At 40.6% G+C, this 19,991-nt stretch overlaps 1 protein-coding gene across 1 annotated transcript; it reads left to right on the forward strand.

The window, feature by feature from the left end:
- Positions 1-11,779: 11,779 nt before the first annotated feature.
- Positions 11,780-13,512, forward strand: marcksl1.S (MARCKS-like 1 S homeolog). Its single transcript, NM_001088513.2, has 2 exons — positions 11,780-11,936; positions 12,102-13,512. The coding sequence occupies exons 1-2, from the start codon at positions 11,871-11,873 to the stop codon at positions 12,597-12,599; spliced, it is 564 nt and encodes a 187-aa protein (NP_001081982.2). The 5' UTR covers positions 11,780-11,870; the 3' UTR covers positions 12,600-13,512.
- Positions 13,513-19,991: the final 6,479 nt, after the last annotated feature.

Below are 19,991 nucleotides of genomic sequence, written 5' to 3' on the forward strand. Positions count from 1 at the left end.
CTCAATTGTGTGCATTTGCATAGATCTTCTCTCCATTATCATAAATGGTGCACAGTCTTCTGCTACTTGCAGGCAGGAATCCTTTATTTTGTAAATTCCAGAAAACACAACTGAAGATCTGATTAGATGCAGTTTCCACTTTGAATGCATGACAAAAAAGCCTAAATAATAATAAAAAAAGTAAAAGAAAAACTTTACATTACATTACAGAAATGTTTTTTGGTTTCTCAGCAAACACACAGACATAATTACAAGAAGGCAGACAGGAATTAATCCCATCTATCCCTGTGGTGGATCTAGCACCCAGTCTTCATCTCTTAATCCTGTTATCACATACCTATTTGCTTTCTACCCCCGCAATCAGAAATTTAATTGGGGTTAATTGGTATACAAGATTGTACTTTAGGGTTAGTCCACACGAGGAGATTCAGGGAGATTTAGTCGTCTGTCGACTAATCGCCTCTTCTTCTGGGCGACAATTTCCCAGAACTGCCTTTACGTGTCTTCCCATCCTCTGTAATGAAAAGTCGCCTGCGCTAAAGCACACGTGGCGCTTCGTTTTCCAAAGTTGCCCAAAGTTACTTCAAATTTCACCCATCCAATCACCATTTAACTTAACCGGGATTTACAATTCACTGAGGAGATTCAGGGAGATTTAGTCGCCTGTCGACTAATCGCCTCTTCTTCTGGGCGACAATCTCCCAGAACTGCCTTTACGTGTCTTCCCATCCTCTGTAATGAAAAGTCGCCTGCGCTAAAGCACACGTGGCGCTTCGTTTCCAAAGTCGCCCGAAGTTACTTCAAATTTCACCTATCCAATCACCATTTAACTTAACCGGGACTTACAATTCACTGACAAATCAGAGCAGTAAGAAGATGCAGGCTCCCGCACACTCTCCAGCTCAGTGACAGCGGGGCCAGCTATCCAAGCAGCACGGGACAACACTCCCCTCTGTCCCCCCCTGATGGCGGCCCTGCATGAACCTTATACCATTTGACCACCCAGCATCAAAAGCAAGGGTACACTTGATAAAGGGTATCGACCGAAACATGTAGTGTAACCACAACCTGGAATAAACGTTTTGCAGAGTCTGCTGGAGTTCTCCTCCCTTTACTATTTTGATTTACTGGCAAAGAATACAGTAGTAGTCCTGCTATTATCCTTTATATGTGTCATCAAGATATTTCTCTGCTCCTTCACTAGTGGAACTTGCACTTTAATTTTCCCACTACAGGCTCACACCATCACTAGTGACTAGGGGTGATATAGAGAATCAGAAGGCCTGTTTGAATGAGAAACTACTTAAAAATGTCAAGGAGGCAGCTTTGGGGTTCTAGTGATGCTGAAAGAGCTCAAGGGGAATTAATAAAACTAACCGAGGTAAATTTCATCAGACTTAACCAATATGGAGTGTGGGAGGAATTCAGAGTACCTGAAGAAACCTACGCAAACAAGAACATGAAAACATTATGAACAAATTCCACTAGGGATTAACAGAACCTAAAACAGCGATAGGTGAGGCATGGAACCAGTTAATTCATATTCATATTAATTCACAGACCAATCTCATTACACAAATCTCCGAAGCACTAGTATTTGATATGGGTGCGTACTAATAAAGGTGTGGCCACACTGCCTATTTGTTTATGGGGGGGCATGAAAACACAAGTATATGACCTTAGCTCAGGACCCACCAGCACCCTAAAGGGGCCCTAAGAAAAGACAGAGGATAGGTCAGGCTGCAGACAAATTAAAAGAAGATTTAAAGGTAAAATTAGGCTGAAGCCATCCAAGGCTATTTCTTCCAGGCCGAGATGGCCACATGTATGGTTGTAAAAAAAGGGACTTATAATATCTATATATATTTATAGCAAATGTTTATTATGAAAAATTAGCATAAACCTTTTCTCAGTGCACTTTATGTTGATGGTTTTTATTATCAGTAGTTTGACAAGATTAGACAAAAAAGAGACACTCTACAACGTATATATTTTTAAAATATTTATGAATATAAGTGGGTATGGAATACAGAAACAATATATATACAAAACTCTGCAGTGACAACCATCTCTCATTTTAAGCCTACTGTTCTAAATATATTTAAATTATTTCTATCTCGTATTTTATCCTAACTGAGCTGTGTAAATCGATGCTGGTGGCAAAACCACCCTATTATGTTTAAATGTTTTTAGTAGCCTGGTCATAATTTCATAATTTATGGAATAAACCTTATCTGGTAAACCACACCTGTATTATATTGCATATATGCAAAAAATACACAAGCAGCAACCCAAATCTACTCAATCACAAATACATGATGTTGTGGAAGGTTTGAAAAATATAGCTGGGAGGCAGCATTTATAAAAAAACTTTATTATATATAACATTTAAAAAAAACAAATATTTACATAGAACTTTGCAACATAGCACTTTTCCAGTGTTATGGAAAGCTATGGAGGAATTTATAACCCAGTGGGGTTTATAAAAACATCCATTAATACTTGCTAAGGCTAAGGCCACACTAGGCGATAGCGCCGCGATTTGACTCGCGGCGACTTTTCGCCGCGACTTTTAAGCCGCAATCGCTGGGGAAACTTTTGCGCTGGCGTCTATGGGGAATCGCGACAAATCGCCAGCGTAAAAACACACGCGGCAATCTTTTCTCTACTGTCGCTCGAAATTGCCTCACTAGGCGATTTCGAGCGACAATAGAAAAAAGATCGCCGCGTGTGTTTTTACGCTGGCGATTTGTCGCGATTCTCCATAGACGCCAGCACAAAAGTTTCCCCAGCGATTGCGGCTTAAAAGTCGCGGCGAAAAGTCGCCGCGAGTCAAATCGCGGCGCTATCGCCTAGTGTGGCCTTAGCCTAAGAGTCAGAAATTGCCAAAAGGCACCAAAGTACAGCCTCTATCTAATCACCATGGTCTGAGTGGCACCTCTTTGTTAAATATGTTGATGACCTGATTCAAGGATTTCAGGATGAAAGTCAAGTGTCAGTCAAAGCTTCATAATTAAGTCACAACCTTTTAATACTAGTACCTCATTAGTAAATACCCCCACCAGCATGACAATACACACAGGCATATATGTGGGCCTGCTAAGTCAGTACAAACACTGACAGTTGTTGATTTATAAATGAACAATGCTATCTGCACATTAAACTCAAACACAGAACATAATTTAAAAAAAACATTCACAGGAAAATCAAATGTCATCAGCACAACACAATGCCCCAGTGCAAAAAAACTCACATTCACAGGGCACATTTTTGCATGACAGTTGCATTAGCAAGTCTGGACACATGGCAGTTGCATTAGCAAGTCTGGCAAGAACACACACACGCACACAAACACACACACATCCACTGTCTGAGAAGAGGGTTCATCTCCAGCAGTAAGAGTAGAACTACAGTTACCATGGTGACAGACACAAATCCTGCAGCGCACAGAATGGCTGGCCTAGGATAGGGCTGTGTGTATGTATATTAATCTATGATAGCAGCAAAAAAATGGTGCAGACAATCTCTCCCACCACAACCAGCTAACCAAGTTAGTTGTTAAACAGAGACAAATGCATGTAGGAATACAGTAAATCACTTAACTCACACAGGTGGTTTCTCTAGGCAACAACAAGAAAAAACAAACATATTTCTACTAATTAAATGCTATAAAAACATAACATTTGTATGTTCCCATTATATGACTGTAAAGCTGGCCATATATGTAAAGATTTTTAAAAGATCCAATCATTATCATGAGACCACGAATATTTCAAAATGATCGTTTAAATGTACAATGTGTCCATCAACTAAAAATACCATTTCAGGTTATATTGCCAGCAAAACTGAAGGGTAGCTGCCTGCTTGGCCCTGCAGACATAGTTAGATTGTACTTGGACCAATAAAGATTTTTTAACCTGGCCGATCAATTTTCTTACAGATGTCGGACGAAAAATCGTAAGATGTAAGATCATTCAAATCCCACTAACGTGACGATAATTTCGAAGGATTGGTCGGACTTCGCTAAAATAGGTCGTTCGGCTAGAAAAATCTTTGCGTCTATAGGGACCTTAAGGAATGTATAAACGATCCATAGATGTATATATGAAGCTGAATTACAGTTCCCCTGCCACCTGAAGCACTGTATTTCAGCTCTGTCAGGCAGTGAACTCAGGACATACTAGTGACAAATAAATAGCCTCATACTGCTTGGTTGTACCTCAAGCAATGATTATTCACTGTGGTCAATTTGAAACAGTTTAGTACAGCTGGCCATAGATGTGCAGGTTTTAGCCACATAACAGGCGAACGATTACACATTGCACACTTTCGACCTGTAACTAACACAGTACTAAAGCAATGGTAAAAGAACAAATCAGATGATATTCTGGCAGTGACAGCAATCGTAGGAAAGTTATGTCCGACAAATAGAAGTGACAGTCACCCATTCATACCACCAGGTAGGCAATACATGCAAATTATTACATACAGAAAAACACTAAGGCTAAGGTCACATAGAAGACTTTCTCTGTGTGAGACTAAAGCTGGCCATAGACTCAAAGATCCGCTCGTTTGGCGACATCTACAAACGAGCGGATCTTTCCCCGATATGCCATTAACGGCAGGGCTATATCGGGGGTAATTCGAACGTTCGGCCGTATGGTCAAACGATCGAATTACGATACGCCAAGGGGCTCCAACTAGTCGGTCGGGTAAAACTCAAACCTTCCCGATCGATATCGTGGCCAGATATCGATCGGGAAGACCCGTCGGAAGCCCCCATACACGGGTAGATAAGCTGTCAAATTGATCTAAATGACCGATATCGGCAGCTTTATCTGCCCATGTATGGCCACCGTAACTCAGTATGTGATCAGTAAACCCCTTTTTGGGCATAGGCACAACTGAGACAATTGTTCAGGAATTCACGGATCTCTCACTAATACTGGCTTGCTGCTAAGATGATAGGGGTAAACTTAATCAGTGTTGTTAGCCATGGATCAACAGCAGCACACTGAAAAAATGCACATCTTGCATCAAAAGCAGTCAAGCAGCATATTAAACTGCAGAAACAAAAATGCCCATTTGACCCTAGACTAATATGTTACAGATACACAAAATCTAGGATTTGGTCAAATCAGTATTCAAATCATAAGTTTTCTGCCAAACCAAACCCGAACTACAGGTCTAGACTGAGAATCAAAATAGGCTCTGGCTTTTCAAGAACACAGAGACCCAAACAGCCCACATAGAGGCCCAAAAAGCCCCCCACAGCCCAATAAATAGTGACTGTCTATGGCATATTACAGCAGCCCCTCTGGCATTTGCCAGAACCCACAGAATGCCAGTCCAGACCTGCCGAACTATGTGAGATAGAACATTTAAAATTAGGCGGTTGATGGCCATCAAACCTCAGTAGTGTATGGCAAAAAGGATATATTTTGCACTATAGTATAGAAGAGGTGTATATTCTGTTTACCATATTTAAAATCCAGTTTACTCACTTGTTAAGGTAATTAACTCCTTTTATCTAGTAATTATATTATCTGTAAGAAAAAGCATGCAGTGCACGTGGAAAGCATATGTCAGGCTGTAGAAGAACTGCATTGTTTCAAAAGCGAGAACCAGCAGTGGAGAAAGCACAAGCAAATTTCAAAACATTTAGGGGCAAATTTACTTAAGCTCGAATATCGAGGGTTAATTAACCCTCAAATATCGAAGTCGAAGGATTTAGCGCTATTCGTTAGATCGAATGAAAAAACATTCGATCGAACGATAAAATCCTTTGAATCGTTCGATCCATCGAAGTCGTGGTCGAAGTAGTCCATTCGATGATCGAAGTAGCCAAAAAAAACACTCGGAATTCGAAGTTTTTTTTCCTCTATTCCTTCACTGGAGCTAAGTAAATGTGCCCCTTAGATTTCAGTTACATTTAAAATCACTGGAACATTTTAATGAATATACTGGTAAAGTCCACATAATTACATTTTCTGTCAAGAGTGGCGTATGCTACTGGACTTATTGTCAGAACTCATAAGCCACCTTAAGTTCAAGTCTGCGTTTGTGAATCTGTCCACTCCTATCCGTTCTGACGTGGTGTGATGAGAAAGGATCTTATTTAACACCAATGGCTGTAACAATTACATGAAAACCACTGTCAATGAACCAATAACATGTCCATAGACCTGTAAACATTTTTTTTTTTGCATCCAGATCTCTAATGCTGGAACCTGGGCATACACTAACCAATTACCTTGTGACTCTACAGATCAAACAAATGGATTATATGTGGTCTGGCAGCACATGGATGACCTAATTACCCTTATTCAGCCTGCAGGCCAAATATGAATGTACAATACATATGGAGGACAGGCAGTCGGCTGTTTTCAGACTTTTAGGTTCCAGTAAACCCATCACTTGTAGCCTGACAGTGTGGGAGAAAAATGGCAATTGTAGATACTGTATGCAAAATCTGGAAAAGAGTTAACCCAAGGATTTAGGTGGCATCTGATCCCTGATGGGCATCATGAAACACATTATGCTTCTGCTTTACCACATATATATTAGTTTATAGTCCTTCTGCAGAGGGTGGCATAGGGTGAAAACAGAGTTCACCACAGTTTGTTAGTGGGATAATTTCACAGCTCTCTGTTCACTTGCACAGGATTTTCAGAGGATATTTATGAAAGAGGATATAACAAACTCCATTTTTCCCTTAAAAGCCTGTACAAATGAACAGAGTAGTTGGGAAGATCCCCTCTGGGGAACTCTATTTTTACCATTTGCTTAACATGCCCCATAATGTTATTTATACAGCAGCACAACATCTCCAGGTAAAACAATGAACTGAAAACAGAAAGTGATTAGGGACACTCAAAGGAAACCAACCTTTAATAGGGATTACTCACCTTTTCTACTTTCAGTTGTAAAAATTAAGTATGGGAACTTCCAAAATTCCCAAGCCGTGTGCACCGATCTCATTGGTTGAAATTGAAGGACTGTAAACTCCGATCTTTACAAAGCATATTTTAATAATTACCCTGATCTGTCACTTTGTCCTAGTCATCACTTTCACTTTCCAGCTCATGGGGATTTCTATCTTAGGAAAGGGGATCTCCACTTGGTTGATTCCCCTACCACTGTACCATTTGATGCTGGTGAAACGAATCATATATATATATTTTTTTTCTTTAGGTCACATGTACTTTTGCTGTTAATACCACTTATTTTTGGGCTGCAGGGAAGAAAATTGGATTTTATACTTATCAAGTTTAATAAACCAAACACATTGCATATGAAACCATGCTTTCTTTGGTCTTTGTGTCCCACTGTCACACCTTCTTTCGACTGGTGTCTGTGTTTGGTTTGTCACACTGAGTCACACAATAATAAAGGTGTTTATCGCTTGGGACTCAGACACATATGCATACCAATACAGTCACATAGACAGCCTGCAAATACACATATACATGATAATATACACACATAAATACATAAATGCATGGCAGGAAGTGTCCCCAGCTGTGGAATGTATCCCATAACCTCCAACACTGACCCCAGGCTGAGACATGCTGTTTATAGACTGTGCATAATGCATCATTTTCTGATAAATCCACACCACGTTCTACATTTAAAAACCTCAGATTATTATTTAATATTTCTTTGACAGGAAATCCTTCTTTTGAAGGTGCTGGGGAGCATACATTGGCAGTGTGCAAAGCTAAATGTAAAGCAAAGGTTGCAGCAGGAAGCCAATGTTTCTGGCACTTATTTACAGTCAGAGTCCATCTATATTTTCTAGAAAGGGTTTTTTTTTTTCCCAAATTTGTTCCAAATCCCACATCCTGCAAGATACTTAAGGCGGTCATATACAAGATGATAAAAGCTGATGACAGACCAAGTTGCAGCTCATTGGTCCCTGTATGGGGCCTTCCAACTGGCTTCCTAAAATGATATCTGGCCAAAAATCGACCAATTGGACAGGTTTGGACAGCTTAAGCAAAGAACACATCTGTTCATTGACACCCTGTATTCCCATTGTTTTTATCAGATTGTCAGCCCAATATTGCCCAGCTCAGCTTGTTTGCTAACCATGCGTATCTAGAACATCTTCAAGTGTATGGCCAAATTAACACTGTAAACCATGGGTGTGGGAGGGGGGCATTGCCTTCTCTTATTTACCTGGAGCATGTGCAAAAGTCTAAGCACATGCACCAACTGGATTCAAGAGGGAGAAATTTGTCTTCGCTCTAAGGAGCTGTAAAGAACAATGGGGGGCCATACACCCACATGGCTATGCCGTAGATCAGTGATCCCCAACCAGTGGCTCAAGAGCTACATGTTGCTCTCCAACCCCTTGGATGTTGCTCCCAGTGGCCTCAAAGCAGGAGCTTATTTTTGAATTCCAGGCTTGGAGGCAAGTTTTGGTTGTATAAAAACCAGGTGCACTGCAAAACAGAGCCTTAATGTAGGTTGACAATCCACATAGGGGCTACCAAATGGCCAATCATAGCACTTATTTGGCACCCCAAGAACATTTTTCATGCTAGTGTTGCTCCCCAACTGCTGTTACTTCTAATTGTTGCTCACGGGTTCAAAAGGTTGAGGATCCCTGCCGTAGATCAACCAAAACCCTGCTATCCTGGCTGGAAAGCCTCACCATTTTCACAGCAGTCTATGGTGCCCAGTTAGATTAGGACATTGACATAAATTCTGCCTTTCCTACCCTGGCTGCAGGCCTCTTTACAGTGGGGGTATCATATAGTAGCCCATTTGCTTCTTGTACCAGCTTCCAGAGTGAGACTGGCCTTCCCTAGTACCAAAGATTCTCCTGGTGGGCTATAACCCTATTTGGCCCCAGCCTAGGAGAATTCCCATCAACCCTTCCCTATTGCCACAATGGACCTATGTAAAACATATACCATGTATCACTATCTATATCTAATTGCTGGGAGAGTGGACCCAGAAAGACATGTTCTTTGGTAGGCAATAGGCAGGCCCAGGCTGGCAATCGGTTTATTCTGGTTAGAGGCTGTTTTAAAATGTCACTGTTTACAAGACTGCTGGGTGCTGTTTGGATCAATGTGTACACGAAATGGCTGGGCCTATTTGGCTCCCCTGTTCAGACCTGACCTTAGTAGACCCAGTCAACACTGCCAATTTTTAAATCTGATCCTGAAGCAATGCTCTCTGTGTGGGATATGTGTGTCACAGATCAGACAATGGCAGTAAGATATGTAAGAAACCTATCTGGTTACAACTATATTACAAGCACATGCTTCAGTATTTTCACCAGATCTGGCATTAAGTATACAGCTTTGTGATGAACAGGCATGCATGTGGCTTGGGGTGAAGAGATTATAAGGAGTTATGGGAAAAGAAAAGAATAAAGCAGGAAAAAATGCTCAGCAGAATTAGAAGTCCACTTTTGTACTACTTATAGTAAAGAAGCAGGATGCATACAACGCAGTGTAAGGAGGTACTGGGATGTATTTTACAGGATCCAATACTAGCTAAGAAGCTGGACACAAAACCATTGTTTGTGTTTAAAAATAATAGGTGTGTAGCGTCATGGGTGTCCAAAAGTTTGTATAACTCCAAGAATTGGGAAACTACCTGTGCATGGCTTAGATACAAAGGTAATTACAAATGTGGCAGAATGAGATGTAAATCGTGCCAATTTTTGAAAATATCAAAGGAGTTCATGGCTACTAACACAGGAAACGTATATACGATTAAGACATATTTTAATTGTGTATCCAAAGGAGTGGTTTACTTGGTGACATGCTCATGTGGATCCCAATATGTAGGAAAAACAGCAAGGAAGGTGGGGACGCACATTTTGGAACATATTTCGGCTTTGGGCAGGAAAGATTTTAAATCTGCAGTTGCACGACATATCCAGGAGAAACATTGGGGAGCCATTGATATACATTTTCAAATTATAGATGAAGCCCATTTTACCCCAGATAGAAAACTGAGACTAAGAGAGGCTTATTGGATCCATCAGTTGAAAACTACAGAAGTCTATGGAGGTATGAACAGAGAGTGGGAGATATCATGTTTTTATTAAATATTGCATTTATAAGTGTATCCATTGGTATATTGGGCTATAATCTATACACATATATATATTCCTTTATGGGTTTCCACGTAACGGCTCTTTGGAGTATAGATCATAAGTAATAACCCACTGTTAATACAAGAGAATATGGGGTGATAAAGATAACAACATAGAAACGAAAATAATACATTGTATCAAATTTGCAGTTTGGTTTCTTTGCCACAAGGTTGCATAGAGGGTGGGAACTCTGCTTTTTGTAGCTAGAACATGCAGTGCTAGATTAGATGTGGTTTGTGTTAATATGGATGATGTTTTACACTATAGAGGGTTAACATTTGTAGTGGGTGTGTTTAACCACTTTTAAACCAGGTGGAATTTGGTTGCCGGCAGCTTCTGATGAAGTGGCGGTGAGCCACGATACGTGTCAAGCAGGCAGCCAGAATGGAGGTGTTGATGCTGTAACTGGGTATTAAATGACTATTTAATAAAATCTCTACATTTTTAATAACTTTTTCTGGCGTCTTCAGTGCTCCATTCATTTATTTTTTCTCAGAATTATTATTATTATTATTATTATTATCACAGGGCTAGAAAGAAGTGAGCCTAGAGTGATTTCTAACTCCCTACAAGGCAACTGTTCAGTCTTTCCTCTTGTTCTAGAAATGAATACCAGATGTCAGGAGTGATCCTCCCAATTCTCTATGCCTGATAATATAATGAGACCAGTTGGCAGGACCAGTTACATATAGTATGGAAATCAGGACTGATGCTGATGCTGAACTACAAATCCCAGAAGCCATAGCTGTGTATGCAGCTGGGAGTTGTGCTTCAGCAACAGGTAGAGGTTTCACATTGCTAACATATTTTGTACTGGGCTTGGGGGCCACAACCTCCCTGTTGTCCTCTGCTTCTCCTATACCCAAAGCCTTTGAATATTGCATTTTCAGAAGGAAATGGCAGCTCGTTCAGTTTACAAAACAATAATAGTGTTTCATTACCCTCCTCTAGTTCCCCCATTCGTGCCTGTAACTACAGAGGACGCAAACCCTGCGACTGCAGCGGGGCCCAGGTAGGGTTGCCACCTTTTCTGGAAAAAAAATACTGACCTTCCTATATATTTATCTTTTTTCCCTATTGATAACATTTGGATAAACCATCATTTTTACCGGGCAGGCTAGTAAAATACCGGCCAGGTGGCAACCCTAGGCAAAGCAGGTATAGGGGCCCCATGAGGCCCTAATTTATATACAATATCAATAAATATTGGTCAACCTCTAGGCATTTTGGTGCCTACAAAATGATTTGATGTGGGGCCCCATAATATGTAGTTAAGCCACTGCCCCATCCCCAATTCCCTTATTTCCTTGCTCATGCACCGCTTTTTCCCCGCGCCCTATAACGTCTATACAGTCAGCGAAAGGGAATATTTATCATGTCATGTTTTGCAAATCTGTGACATTTTTTTCCAATATCCTAATGCAATTATCCACTACTGCGCTGCTAATATGTGAATTACGATAACCCTCCCCAATGAATTTCTTGGGCAAACCCCTAAACACCACATAGCGGGTTTAACTCCCTGGCCACACCCCCACAGCCAGTAGGCGTTTTTTATTGGCTGAGCTAGTCGTCTCAATCGGAGTTTGCTTTTCCAATTGGTTGGGCCACTCCCAGTGCCCCTATAAAAGAAAGGAGCGGATTCTTATAGAGACATCTGCACCGAGCGCTCAGCGAGGTAGAAGAGTTATCGTGAAGTGTGTAGTAACCGCTTTACGTTTGCTTCTCTGTGTGGAAATCGACAGTCACAATGGGTAGCGTAGAGTCCAAGTGTAAGAGTGTGGATATCCGCAGCAACAAGCAGGCAGACCAACAGGTAAGGCACAAGGGCTGCTGAATAGAACCACATCATTCCCTGGCGGCTTTCTCTTGGGCGTTGTGAAAAAGAAGCCCCGGGCTGGAGTTTAGGGAGGCAGGGTTGGGTTGGTGGGCATTGGCAGTAAGAACTGCACGTACTTACCCTTGAATTATTTCCCCTCAGGAAAACGGGCATGTAAAAACCAATGGCGACGCCCCCACCAATCAGAATGGCGATGTAGCTCCGTCTAATGGCTCCGCTGAAGCCGCTGAATCGGGAGAAACCATCGAATCGGCACCCCCCGCCAACGGGGACCCCAAACCTGAGGATCCACCGGGAAAGCAGGCAAAGAAAAAGAGGTTCTCTTTCAAGAACCTGAAGTTCGGTAATAACCCCTTCCGCAAAACCAAAAAAGAGCAGGCGCCAGGAGAAGAGACCCCTGCAGATGAGAATGCAACAGAGTCCCCCCAGGAACCAGAGAACAAGGATGAAGCCGCGGAAGCATCTCCAGAAGCAGTAGCAGAGAATGGCGAATGTGAGCCAGCAGCGCCCTCTAGTGATAATACAGAGGAAGTACAGCCTGAGCCTACTGCCCCCACTTCTACTGAAGATTCCCCGAAACCTGTAGAGAATGAAGCCAGCACAGAAGCCTCCACCGAACCCCAGAAACAGGAGGAATAGGAGCGATGCAGGCTCCTCTTTTAAAAGACTTTAGTGCATTGAGCCTTCCTTCTCACGTACCCCCTGCCCTGTCACCCTTGGAGGGATAAATAGTCCCTGTTTGTAAGTATGGGGCTATTTCAGTTTAAATTTCCTTGGACAAAGTGTAGCCATCCTGTATAAACCTATAATCTGTCCTCTCTGCATATACATGTGTGCTAGCAGAAACAAATGCCTGCAAGGGACACATTTATACACGAGTCAAACCCAGAGTGTCTTTTTTGTTCAGTTATGTGACGGCTCCCATTCATGCATCAATGGAAATCTGTAGGGAAGATTTCTATGGACTTCAACTCTAAGGAAAGATAAATTAAAGCTACATACAACTGATACAGCGTTTTTTTCCCTCCAGGCTCCTTTAAATACAGTGTTTGAGGGCAGACCTATATTGTGCCAAAAGCTGCCTTCCTCCACCCTTCCAAAAAAGTTCCTTCACTGTACCACTTGTAGCCCCTAGAGCAGAAACTCTTGTGTAGGGTGGGATCACTTCCCTTTGGAGCTGACATTGCACATCATCTGTGCCACCACTAATTCTCTTGGGCGTCCTAAGGTCATGGGTAGGCCTAAATCAGAGCTTTAACTGGTTCTGTTTTTTAATATCTGGGCTCAGAGTCCCATCTTGTATGTCCCCTCCCCCCTGCACATTTCTTTACCCGAGTGTTTGTCTGCAGACTGGAACTCCTAGAATGAACTTTTTGTGAATAAGCTGAAATGGCAGTTTTAGTCTGGCTTGGGATGTAAGTTGTGAGCGTGGGTTAATTTCTGTAAATACTTTATTTTTTTAATGGTCTGTTTATGTGGTGACTTTTCTAACTCAAAAGTTGTATGTTTTCATTGATATTTTAAAAAAAGAAATAAATTTTAACCCCCTTTATTCTGTAGTGTGTTGGTCATAATATTAATGGGTTGGTACTTTAAATATTGCCCCCTCAAACATTCCATTACATATAAGGCAAATGCTAAACTTCTCCAAACTGGTGTTGCTGTTCTGTATGTTTGGGCATAGGAAGAATACAGAACAACTCATTAGCTGTTTCTGGGTTAATGATCACTAAAGCTTCTCCTTTTCATATGTATAAAGGTTGGGGGTTGGTATGGGATTCCTTTATAGTATAGGCTAGACCGCAACTTTCAGGGCAAACAATAGCCCTGAAAGTACACCCCCCCCCCCCCCCCCGGAGTTAAGCAATAGCATTAATCACCCACTGATTCTTTCCCACTATTTAGGTTGGGGGATGGTATTTGGAACTAATCAGGGTGTGGTGGTGATTCTATGTGCTACCTTTAAAAGACCAGTAACTTTTTTTTTTTTTTTTTTTTTTTTTTATTAAATTTGTTTCTAACAAGGCAATTTTTTAACTTTCAATTTGCAAAGTCTTAAATTAATTACCAATTCTCTGCTTGCGCTCCTCTTTGGAAAGGGCGACAATCCATAGTGCGTCGCTTGATTTCTCCTCCCTGCCTTCTATAGGAGAGAGCCAGGGAGAAGAAATCAAGCGCCACATGCTAGATTGTCCACGTTTCTGAAGAGGAGTGCAAGGAGAGAATCGGTAAGTAATTTCTTAAAGACTTTGCGAATTGAAAATTAAAACTGCCGTATTTTTTTTTCGTAAGTAGAACAAATTTTTTTTACTGGTCCTTTAAACCACACTTTGCATAGGAGTCCTGTCAATAAGGGGAATAATACATAACCACCCATTTCACTGGACAATTAGAAAATCTACACCTCCAAATATAAGCAAGACCAACGAGGCCCTAAAGGTAAGTATCTGTGCGGTACAAGTGTTTCTAGCCACTGCATTTTTCTCAACTATTTTTCATAGAAAACAGTTTCTTGCAAACGTAGGGCCATTTGTCTTACATGGTGTCATCTGGACACCCCAACCACACTGGGGGACCTCCCATTCGCTTCTGTTTAGGTCCATGTCATTACAGCCTGTGACAGTCGTCAATTTGCTCTGTTTAAAAGGAGCACTGTGTCTATATACACCTTTTGTTCTAAACAAAATTAAATGGGGCTTTGAAAATGAAAGCTTTTAGCTATTTCTAATCTATATAATCATAAACCAATATGGGTTATTTTTACACAAAGTGGGACATGGCCTTTTGTCTACGACTGCCCGCAGGCAGAGATCATTGGTATGCAAAGCTCCTCTCTGCCTATTGTAGCTGTTGTATATGTGCCCTACTAAATGCAGTAACAATATGTTATTGATTCAAAATTTCATGTTCTGCCCGAGGGCAAGGGATGGACAAGGTGTCCTACAGGCCTATGTGTAGTCAATCCTTGGTAGTCTTATATAATTCAGAAATATCAATACTAGTGAGCAGATTCATCAAGGGTCGAATTGAGCATTCAAATTTGAGGTTTTTTTATGGTCAGATTTGACTGGGAGTTATCCAAATTTGAATGAAGTTTTTAAAGAAATTATATTTGAGATTTATAATACTCTGGCCCTTTAAAGGAAATGTAAAGGCAAAACGACTGCTGTGAATAGGAAACTTCTGACACTCAACTGTTTTGCAGGGGAAATATACTTTCAAACAGCAGGGGGAGCCCTCCACCTTACTTCCCAGAGCTCAGGCAGCTTTGTTTATTTCCCTGTAGAGCAGCTGGCAGCCATGTAGAGATTCATATCTGTAGCAGTCAGAGCAAGTAAATGAAGGGGGAATTTCACTGCATACAGCCAGGTTTCTTATAAAAATGGTACAGATTTATTATTGGTGATAGCTTTCTTTTATCAGTTAAACATAAAATGGGATTTTATTTTTGCCTTTACATCGTTTCCAACTCCAGCTGCAGGAACAAAGATCATGGGAAGTCCTGCCCGGTTTTCCTAATTTGGAAAACCGGGCAGGCAGTTTTGACCCGGACAGCCCTTCAAAAAACCAGGCTGTTCAGGTCAAAACCGGGCAGGTGGCAACCCTAGCCAGATTTAAACAGAAACTGGGATTCTATTTGGAGGATTATTTTGCTGCAGCCACTAGTTCTGGAGAGTTGGAGAAAGTTTGTATTAATCAATACAAAAACTATAAAATTCACATTAGACTACATGACAACACAGGTCCCAGTGCAGTCTGCATATTCTGACTATTCATCAGTCTCACTGTATCGGCTTCTATGGCAGATATTGTTCTGTTTTGATCATTTATGGCGATCCCTAAGCCTCCCAACAGCAGCCCAGACCACACTAAGCATGTGCATGGTCTTGCAGAGATGTATAATAAAGTTAGTGACCCCCTGTGGCCAACTTTGAACGCATAAATCATTTGTTTAATTCTTCTGGTGCAGTAAGTTTGTTTAGAATACAAAAAACAGCATTTCTAGCATTATTCTATTTTAGACTTTAGTTTCCCTTTAATACAGATAATTACTACATGGCAGCACAGAATGCAAGTAGCATCAGAATTTAATAATCAGTCTTGTAGCATCATCTTATATTACAGGCCCTCACTTTATGTTTGATAATTTGCGACAACCCCTAAGCTTAGCTTCTCAACAGCTGCTCAAAGCCCACTGAGCATGTGACTGTCGTGGTCACTTTCCAAGATGGTGACCCCGTGAAGTTCTGGATTATTGCTGCTATTGAGATGCTGAAACTTTAGGCTGGTGCAATAAATGCAGTATATAAAGGACATTTTTAGCCATATTTATTTTTAGGGTTCTCCTTTAAAGGGAAAATTACTTCAGCAGAGAAAATACAATCAAGATGGGGCTGACGGCAAGCAACAATAGCTGCATAAGACACATGGCTGATCCTCCACCTAGATTTTATTGCTGGAGCAGAAATGCCAATGCTTGACCAATACTGCCTCTTTACTTGCAAATAGCTGTCACTGTGCACACGGAACAGATTTTGTGTAGAAAACACTCCGTATGCAACAAGTGGATGCACGTATACTGAATAACAGGAGCAGAGGCAGTATCAGGCTAGCACTAGTTTTCTTGCCAGCAGAGGATCCATGACCCATGCCAATACTGTACACAAATTAGGGAAGAGCATATGTTGGAGCCAGAGACACAGCAGCCTACATGAAAATCTGTTCTCTGCAATTAGACTGTCATCACTAAGTATATATTCTTTCCTAATTGTAACATGGGATGCAGAAATTTGCATGTCTCTCCATGACAAGGTAAGAATCTCACCCAAAACATTTTCACAGAATAAGGTACAGACGGGCCTATGGAGCACTTTTTTTCCCATCTGTAAATGAAATTGATGCAATATGGTCAGATATTCTAATAAGTAATTGGTTAAACAGGGTTCATCTTTATCCAAGAGAAATACATTACATAGTTAAATTGGGTTGAAAAAAGACAAAGTCCATCAAGTTCAACCCCTCCAAAGGAAAAACCAGCATCCATACACACACCCCTCCATACATAAATACTATATACCCATACCTATACTAACTATAGAGTTTAGTATCACAATAGCCTTTGATATTATGTCTGTCCAAGAAATCATCCAAGCCATTCTTAAAGGCATTAACTGAATCAGCCATCACAACATCACCTGGTAGTGCATTCCACAACCTCACTGTCCTCAATGTCAAGAACCACCTACGTTGCTTCAAATGAAAGTTCTTTTCTTCTAGTCTGAAGGGGTGGCCTCTGGTACGGTGATCCACTTTATGGGTAAAAAGGTCCCCTGCTATTTGTCTATAATGTCCTCTAATGTACTTGTAAAGTGTAATCATGTCCCCTCGCAAGCGCCTTTTTTCCAGAGAAAACAACCCCAACCCATTGAAAGAGTTCAGGACAACCAGAGGGGGGGGGGCGGGGAATAGGTGCTTTCCCATCAACAAATGTTTTCACGTGCCATGGAATTTCAGACTACAGAAGTTGTAATGAGTGAGTCATTTTTTAATTAGATGGTTGCTCTTTGCTTAAAGCATTATACTATTAACTGTGGGTTTAAAGTCCTGCACGGGTCCATTTTTTGAAATCAGTACCTGACCCATACCTACAATTTGACCTGCATGTTGCCGCTACCTGCTCCTGACCTGCTTATTTGCTTCCTGGACCCCAAACCTGCAATATGATTGTGGTTTATGGTTGCAAGATGTGCTGATGATTGATGCAGCCGCACGCTAGTCCAGAGACTCCAGCCATGAAAAAAAATGGCACTGCCCACCCAGCGCCCCTGATAGTGATGACGAAGAAATTCAGTGACGTCACAACGCATTCCTCAGATCTTGCAACATTTAAAGTAACGGCTGGTGCTGCCTGCAGCATAAAAAGCCAGCCAGGGCAGAAACAGACAAAAAGTTTAAAATTTAAATATAAGAACACTCCTGAACCAGACCCAATCTATGGGGCACATAGAACAGTGGGTTGTCAGCCGAAAACCGTCCCTCATTAACATGAGTATGATTTTCCTCCCACAACACTGCCAGGCATCCAGTATTCCATGGGTACCTGACCCGATGCAGGACTCGACTGTGTGTGTATTGATCAATCATATAAACACTATACACACAATTACCAAATCCTTATCAAGCCCATTTCTTTGTGACTATATCACAAAAATTTTTTTTAAAGATCTTTTAAAGATCTTATTTTCCGCACACTGTAGATTACTTCATGTAATATATTAATCAAAATTAATATAGTTATGATTTAATTTTTTGAGGTTTTTTAATTCCAAATACAAAAACAGTGAAAAATGCTATACAAATATCAATTTAATAAATACAATTAATTATACCACAATTCATGTATATATAAAACACCATATATTGTTTGCACCATATTTTTAAAAGAATTAATTTAGCTGCTAATCATTGATTATGCAGATAATGAGGCTTGGAGGAGACAATTAAAAACGCAACATCTGGATCAGCATTCCTTGTTTGTCAAATTGAATGATGTCCATGGTATTAACCTGCTTAAGTAAAAGTCACAATGAAGCGCTTGTTAGTGGTTTTAAACATTGTATGCAGGACATATTCACTTCATTGCTGATAAGAAACAATGTAGCATGCAGGACATATTCACTTCATTGCTGATAAGAAACAATGTAGCAGAGTGTGGGAATGTATTCAAAACACTTGCAGCCGTAGATACGAAGAAATACTGCGCTGAAATTCCAGACAGATTAGTATGACCGGCTCACATAAATTTCAGGTAGTAAGTATAGGGTTGACTGTCAGTGGGCTACACGCCAAGCATACATTACTTATCGGTGTAATCTCTGTGGCGGTTACGTTGCTTGCAGAGCTATCCTGGCTTGCACTTCCAGAGCCGATCTGAAGAGCCAAAGGTGCCAGTTACTCCTCGTTCCACGTATCTGATTTTCAGATTGTTAAATGCGCTCAAATGATAGCGTTTCTCTCCTCCACATGGCCTATCAGCAGTCAACCCTATACTGAATACCTGAAATTTATGCGAGTGGTCATACTACTTCTGTCTGGATTTTCAGCGCAGTATTTAAAAAAGGCACAGCTCTTCGTATCTACGGCTGCAAGTGTTTTGAATACATTCCCACACTGCTACATTGTTTCTTATTATCAGCAACGAAATGAATAAAAATATGGTGCAAATAATATATGGTGTTTTATATATACATGAATTGTGGTATAATTAATTGTATTCATTAAATTGATATTTGTATAGCATTTTTCACTGTTTTTGTATGTGGAATTAAAAAACCTCAAAAAATTAAATCATACATTTTTGGTCTCTGAGGATTTATTAATTTTGATTAATATATTACATGAAGTAATCTAGAGTGTGTGGAAAATAAGATCTTTAAAAAAATCTTTGTTGTTGCATACAGTATTTTAAATACATAGGAAGAGAGGCCAGGACACATCATAGCTAGGTTTTCAATGAGGTGCTAATCACATTATTGCAACAGGCTTACATGAGAGGCTTCAGAACATTTATGTTCTTTTCTGACCTCAGGAATCGAGATGTTGAATACTGCTTATCTGCCCAATACACTACAGGTTACACTTTCTCTTTATTTTTAACATGCTTATGTTAAAAAATTCACACCTTGCCTCCTTTCACCTCCTTTAGCAGTCAACAATTCATCTCTCAGGGTGTGTGCAGCTGTGATTTTTGGAGAGCTAGTAGGAAGGGGGCACATCCACACTCATCTGTCTGTCCACTTTTTGGCTCCACTGTCAAAGTGATCTTGAAATACTTGCATTGATGCATTTACATTGCGATAATTGTTGTATGGTTAGTGCTAACACTTGATAGAAGATATCTAGTATAAGTAATTCTAACAACTGGACTTGCTGAGTAATCATTGAAGATGTTTCACTGGTTTTAACAGTTGAACTGAAAATCATCTTCAATGATTATTCAGCAAGCCCAGTTGTTTTAGAATAAATTATACT

This window comes from Xenopus laevis, chromosome 2S (genome assembly GCF_017654675.1).
Source record: "Xenopus laevis strain J_2021 chromosome 2S, Xenopus_laevis_v10.1, whole genome shotgun sequence".
In the NCBI taxonomy this organism is placed as follows: domain Eukaryota; kingdom Metazoa; phylum Chordata; class Amphibia; order Anura; family Pipidae; genus Xenopus; species Xenopus laevis.